The sequence below is a fragment of the Vicia villosa genome, linkage group LG3, assembly GCF_029867415.1.
Source record: "Vicia villosa cultivar HV-30 ecotype Madison, WI linkage group LG3, Vvil1.0, whole genome shotgun sequence".
Classification (NCBI taxonomy): domain Eukaryota; kingdom Viridiplantae; phylum Streptophyta; class Magnoliopsida; order Fabales; family Fabaceae; genus Vicia; species Vicia villosa.
Genome location: NC_081182.1, coordinates 34105694 through 34113077, shown reverse-complemented (window position 1 = coordinate 34113077; position 7384 = coordinate 34105694). Strand labels below are relative to the sequence as shown.

Here is a 7384-nt window from a genome sequence, read left to right as displayed (position 1 = left end):
CAATTCACTTTTTTTTCTCCTTCGTAATAATTTTTCTCACTTTTCTCTCACTCATGGTCATTTCTTTTTCTCCAATTGTTTTACCTGATTTGACTATATTTATTTATGGATTATTAAAAATCAAAAGTAAATTGAGTAATTCAATTTTTTCTTATTCTTTTTTCCTTTTTGTGCTAAGCCATAAAACCCCAATTTATTAAATAAAATCAATTTTATCAATTTCTCATAAATCAAAACTATCTCAACCTTTTCATAATTTCGTTTATCCTTAATCTGTAACTTTTATAGAAATTATGTTAACAATCATGTTCATTAACAATCATGTTATTTGAGCTATTTTCAAGAATTGGATAGTAGACGATTTTCATTATAAATGTATTTATTTAAACAATATAATTTATCTTTTTTTAAATACAATTTAGTTTACAATTTCTTTTATATTTAGCCACACTAATATTTAATGTCTGGATCCGCCCCTGATGTGATCAAAGAAATGATTGTGAGATGGAGAGAAAATTTGATAACTATTGGTGATAATATTAAGTTACTTTATGCTTTTACATGGATGATTTTGTGGTATTTATATATATATATATATATATATATATATATATATATATATATATATATATATATATATATATATATATATATATATATATATATATATATATATATATATATATATATATATATATATATATATATATATATATATGGAGCATATCAAGTGAGAGCATTTTTAAATGAGAGGATGAGAGGAATAAATATCAACCTTTATATATATATATATATATATATATATATATATATATATATATATATATATATATATATATATATATATATATATATATATATATGCATAAATATTTTAAACATCACTTATATACGTTTATGATGACTCTCTACTTAAATTGTATTGCATTTATCCATTACATCCTTTTTATAAGATTAAAATTATAATATTGAAGTACAGGTCGGGCTGGCCCATCGGGTCGCACGGGCCTTTGAAATATGGACTGAGCTCATTTTAAGTGGCCCATTAAACAATTGGACTGGGCCGGATCAGCCCATTAAAACATATTGGCCCACCGGGCTGGGCCGGGCCGACCCATTTGACAGCTCTAGTGTAAAGTGCCTCATTGCATCTAAGATATTCATAAATAATTTTTATCAATTTTATTCTAATGGTGATTATAAATAAGCAATTTAAATTTAACCTCACCAAATTATATTATTTCATTTGTATTAAAAAAAATAATTTTTTATGTGTAAAAAAGAATTCACTTTTTTATGAGAAATAACATTTTAATTTTAATGATAAACAATGTGTTGTTGTGATTTTTTTATTCGGATAACACTCCTTAATTTCAAACAATTTAGACTTTAGAGTGTCGACTAAACAAATTTTAATGACAAATTAAAATAATCAACATATGGTTAAACAATCAACAAATAACCAATCATTACAAATGCTCTTAGAAAACAAAGTAGTAATTGTATTTTCTTTGAACGACTCCATTTTATTAAAGAATACCCGTCCTCCAATATGCTTGATTAATAATACATTATTTGCAAATAATTCAAATAATTTATTCAAGACATATTCACCCCGCTAAAATAAAGTATCACCCATTTTCTCAATTAAATTAAAATACATGGATATTTGTTATAGATTAATATGAAAACATTTTTTAATAAAATATAAAATAAAATAAGAAAGGAAATATGTATACAATGTCAACCAATCAATCATGTATTTTGTCAAGTGATATTGAAAATTTTAAATAATTCATATGATATGGTAGAATAGTATATTCTCATTGACAATATAAACTATTTTATACTGTTAATACATATCTATTAAATTCAATAAAAAAATAGGGGACAATTTGTCTATCCATCATAGAAAATTGGATAATGTACTTTCAACCAATAAAAAAATACCATTTACTTTTAACCTATTTAATTATTTATTTAATAATAAGATTAATTGTTATTTTTAAGATATTTTACACTAATAAAACTTTATCCAATTTTTTAAATAGAGTAAATAAGAATTCACATGATAAATATAAATATAGTACTACAAAATGGTTGTGATGATTTTCTATTGGAGTATTTAAACTCAAACAATAAATATATAAACACATTCCAAATTTACATTGCTCTATCATTTTCATCTCTTCCTTTTCATCGCTATGAAATGAAAAGTAGCAACGAACGAACCCTAAAAAGCGTGAGTATACATAGCTGGTGCTCTCTCTCGTGACTCGTAAAGGTATTTTCTTGTTTGAACTTTCATTTTCCATTCCCAATTCCACTTTCTAGGTTTCCTTTATTACAATTTTTGATTCAGTTTCCAATACTCGTCTCAGAATTTCCCAATTACTTGTATTGTAGAAAATAATTGGTATTATCCCAATGTCTAATTCAGAGGATGACACCATGATTCCGCCTGCTACGAAGAAAGTTAAACTCAACAATAGTGATGAACTAATTCTAGACATGCTCAGCGAATTACCAGATTGTGTTATTCTTCACATACTTTCATTTTTGAACACCAAAGACGCCGTTCAAACTTGCATTCTGTCCGTAAGATGGAAGGATCTCTGGAAACATCTTCCCGCCCTTATATTCCATAAATCCAACTTTCGAACTCATAAGATATTCACCAAATTCGTGTCTACGGTTTTATCTCTTCGCGATTCCTCTCTAGCGCTGCACACTCTCGACTTTAATCAAGGAAATAGTCGCTTGGAGCCTCGCGTACTTAAAAGGATTGTGAACTATGCTATTTCACACAATGTCCAACACTTAGGACTTAGTGTAACTAGCAGCATTGCGCAGATTCCTCTCACCTTGTTTTCATCTCACACTTTAACACATCTTAACCTTTTTATTTCCACTCATGACGACATTGCACAAATGTCTCTCAATTTACCATCATTAACATATCTTAAGCTTTCAGTTTATTCTGGTCATGAAAACGTGTTTCCTAAATCTCTCATTTTGCCTGCATTGACTAGCTTGCAACTAGGAAATTTTGCATTTTGCGTTGGCGATAATGGTTGCGCGGAACCATTTTCAATCTTTGATAGGTTGAATAGTTTGCTCATTTGTGGTTGTACCGTGAAAGATACAACAACGCTTTGCATATCAAGTGCAACACTTGTCACTTTTACTATGTACAGTCATTCATATGACAACTTTTATAAAATTGATCTTTGTACTCCGAGTCTTTCTACATTTGCTTTTTGTGGTACTCCTTACCAGGAAATCCGTGGGAGCAATATTTCTTCTCTTAAACATGTAGATATTCATTCAGATGCACTTTCAAATGATCGTTGGCCTCCTTTCTTTCTACTCAGCTGGCTCATAGAGTTTACGAATATAATATCATTGACTATCACTGCAACTAGTCTTCAGGTACATAAACTTGTTTTGAGGCTATTTTTTACTTTCTTTTTAAGTAATTCCGTGACTTGCATTATACTAATTTGCTTGCATCTCTCATTGCTTAGGTTCTCAATTTAATTCCTCGTTTGTTCAAGTATAATTTCCCTTCCTTGGGTAAATTGAAGTCTTTGAATGTGGAAATTGATGAAATTCAATATGGATTTCGCATGACGCTATGCGATGTTAAGTTATTGAGCGTCAAGTCAAAGAAAAAAGCCGCCAGGATAAGAAAAGCATTTTCTTTAGGATCGGAACCGTCTCCGGCCGTCCCTGATGGAATAACGGACTTCTTGCTTCAAAATTCACCATCAGCAGAAGTTGTCTTTATTGATTGCACAAAAAAACCTCTTAGACCGAGATATTTATAATTGGTTTGTTTTCTTGTTCCTTTCCTTCTATGTTTCTATTTATCAAAATTTCTTTGGTTATAACTAGTTATTTGTAGATAAATTACAAGTCTCTTGGCTAAAGAAAGAAATATTAGATATATGCCAACATGATTGTGTCTAGTCCCAACATGGGACTTATGGAACATAAAATGGAGCTTATGTTATATTTGTTAATGCAAAATCAAGAGTCGTGTAGATAAAATAAGTCTCTGTAAGACTCATTGGACATATTCTTGCTTCTTACATGACCCTATTTGACTTGCAGGGATCTGCCTGGTTTTTATAATCCTTCACAGTCTTATACAATACAAGTATGTCCATACTTGAAAACTTTTATTAGAAGATATTAAGTGATCCATTATGTTACGAGTAATAGACAATGGACTCTTCTTGGGAAATTATTCATGTAGCTCAAGTAGCAATGATACAAAACACAAGACGGTTGAGAAAGTTAGGTAATGAGTGGTTATTAATGATTGGAAAATTGGGAGAAGCTCTGTTGTTCAGGTGTAACATTATTTAGTCTGCAATACTGATACTAGTTGAAGTGCCGGTTTTTTTAAAAATGTATGTTTGTTATTTGACGATCTTCCATGAGTTTGTGGGCTGTTCATTGAGATCAAAGCCTCTGCTACATTAATTTTTGAGATAAAACTTTTGTTAATTGATAGTATGTGTCATGCAAAGGATTATCTAGTTTGTTTGCAGGCTATTTTGAATATATGTTTTGTGGTGTTAGTTTAATAAAATTTTGAATGCTGTTATAAGATTTAAATTAAAGGTTACTGTTATTGTGAGTCAAATAAAATCTGTAAACATGGAGAAATTCTGAATAATGGCTCAATGTATTGATGATTTCACTCAAAAAAAGAATAGTACACAATGAGTCATTTTGTATAGAAATACGGAATAATAGCTCAATATATTGATGCAAAGAGTCATTTTTGTGGAAGTAAATGGATTATAAATGAAAATATTGAGCTATATTAAGAAACGGATATCTGATAAAGGTAACATAATTAGATGAAGAAACACTAGATTCTTAATCATTTCATTAGTCCTTTTCTGTCTTTATAGAACACCATGTAATTTATCCAACAGTTCATCTGCACTTGGAATTAGGAAGTTGTCTTGATAACAATTACGGTGAAGCATCGGTGTTATAAAGATGTTTGATATGATGGATTTGGGCTAGGATGGGCAATGTGTGCAATGTTGGCTTGTCACAATGTAATATATATATATGGGAAATGCTAACAAGTGCCCCAGGGGCACTCTTTAATAGCTTTAAAAAGTAAGTTTTTCTTGGAAATATGTGTAATTAATGCATCGAAAATTGAAATGGTGAACTTTTGAAAGAATATTTTCTTTATTTAGAATGCTTAAAGAGTGCCCCTAGGGCACTCGTTAGCATGACCCTATATATATATATATATATATATATATATATATATATATATATATATATATATATATATATATATATATTTCGGATATTCATCTCCGAAGTAATTTTTTTGTTTTTAGAAAAAATGTGACTTCGCATATGCATATCTGAAGTCACATTTTTTTTAGAAAAAAAGGTACATTCGTATATGTATCTCCAAGTCACATTTTTTTTTTGTTGGGAAAAAGATGTCTTCGCATTTGCATCTCCGAAGTCACCTATTTTTTTTAAAAAAAGTGAATTTGGATGTGCATATCTGAAAACATGTTTGGGATAGAATTCATAACAACAAAGCAACAAAGTATACATTTATCATAAATAATTGAAATTACATAGATAGTTCAACAGAAATTTAACGTTACATATTGTTATAAACGGGTAGTTGAGGACGGCACAATTTTTTGATAACATTTTTGAATTTCGCATCCAACTCAATCGAACCCTTCGAAGAATATTGTTGAAAAGTTGTCCACATAACTTCTAACTCTTCGTCGTTCTTGACCTTAAATAGGGTGAACTTTACTTTTCCTTCGGCGTCAAGTGAAGGTGAACGATACTGAAGTTTAACCACCTTCCGATTTTTTGGATATTGCAAGAGAGAGTTCAATGTCGGAATCAGCTCGGCGAACGGTGTGTCGTGCGAGAACCTAAATTGAAGCGGCATCGGATAACCACTGCTGAAGTAGACAAAAGCAAGATGAGGGTAGGTTTGAGTATTTTTTTATTATGGATTCAGATGTTGATGAAATTTATAAAGACCATATTTATATACTTATTGGAGTAATATGAACCCAAGAAATCTTATTTTCCTATCCGTGGATATTTCAGATATGCACTTCCCAAATAAGCCCTGAAGCCTTTTAAATTTTGGATATGCACTTCCGAATTATGCAGAAATAAAATCAACATCAAAATAGAAACAACATTAATCCGACTTATTAACATATAAAACAATTAAATCGGTAAGAATAAACATTGTTTCCATTAAATATAGATATATTATATATGTATTGAATCGTATTGGTTTTACATTCGTCACGCCAATACATACAAAAAATGATCTGGTAAATTCTAAAGTGCACCGAACGAATCCTCACCGCTTAATTCTAAAACCGGTAAATTATTCGACTTCTCCCTATTTGCTTCCCTCTCTTGCTTCATCATTTCTTCGAACTCCACCATCCTTTCAAAAAAATGATCCGGCCAAGTGTCTGCCTCTTTTGTATGATACGTTGTCCACTCACATGCCGTAGAAGGAATAGGACACCCCGCTTTCAAAAAAACTTGTACAAAGTGGCGCGAACTTAGATACCTGATACAAATGATGTAGCTGTACGCATCTATAGGTGGCCGATTATGAAGTGGGAAAAATGTCTCTGAAAATCCAAATCTCATCAAATTGACACACCCGATCATATGCACTTTCTATAAGATTACCCATCTCAAGGAATGACATCCAATTTGAAACTGGTGCGTGAGCGGTAAGTGATGGAACAAGGGCATCATGAATCTTATCAAAGTTGTCTTTATTCTCATAAAGTCAGGTGTAAAGGTCCTTATGCAAAGTCAACTCCGAAATAAGTGTTCGGAGAATTAGAGAGTGATTATCTTCTCTTTTACCGAGTAAACCGACAACGAGATAAAAAATTGATTGAAAATGGTTGAGGTTTTGGAGAGGGCTTTGGTTATTGAGTGGAAGAAAAAGAATGAAATAGTGAAGGTGGAAAAAATGTATAGGAAGGTTTTTTTTTTAATATGCATATCCAAAAAAACCATTGATATTTTAAATCCAACGTTTAAACGTTTGAAAAAGGTATTTTCAGATATGCATATCCTAAACATCTTTAAAATGTGAAAAATGTGCGATCGAATATGCATATCCAAAGGGTATTTTAGGGTTTTCAAGGGTGTTTTTCACCGTATATGGGTGCACAGAGAAATTCCCATGAAGGAATTATCGAGATAAAGTTTCATAGTCAACAAACTAAGAGAGATGCTATCATGCCATCCCCCATCTTGACATGACACTCCCACATATTTCCATAATACTCATGCTACCTTATTTTATCCTGCCATCCCCCATTTT

At 30.8% G+C, this 7384-nt stretch overlaps 1 protein-coding gene across 1 annotated transcript; it reads left to right on the top strand.

The window, feature by feature from the left end:
* Positions 1-2148: 2148 nt before the first annotated feature.
* Positions 2149-5087, top strand: LOC131655370 (F-box/FBD/LRR-repeat protein At1g78750-like). Its single transcript, XM_058925253.1, has 4 exons — positions 2149-2284; positions 2407-3432; positions 3528-3833; positions 4117-5087. The coding sequence occupies exons 2-3, from the start codon at positions 2428-2430 to the stop codon at positions 3828-3830; spliced, it is 1308 nt and encodes a 435-aa protein (XP_058781236.1). The 5' UTR covers positions 2149-2284; positions 2407-2427; the 3' UTR covers positions 3831-3833; positions 4117-5087.
* Positions 5088-7384: the final 2297 nt, after the last annotated feature.

What these genes read in the sequence shown, in the direction of transcription:
- LOC131655370 (XM_058925253.1), top strand. Translation starts at nt 2,428, where the DNA reads ATGTCTAATTCAGAGGATGACACCATGATTCCGCCTGCTACGAAGAAA. An exon ending in TCACTGCAACTAGTCTTCAG is followed by an intron (nt 3,433 to 3,527) that starts GTACATAAACTT and finishes CTCATTGCTTAG; the next exon opens with GTTCTCAATTTAATTCCTCG.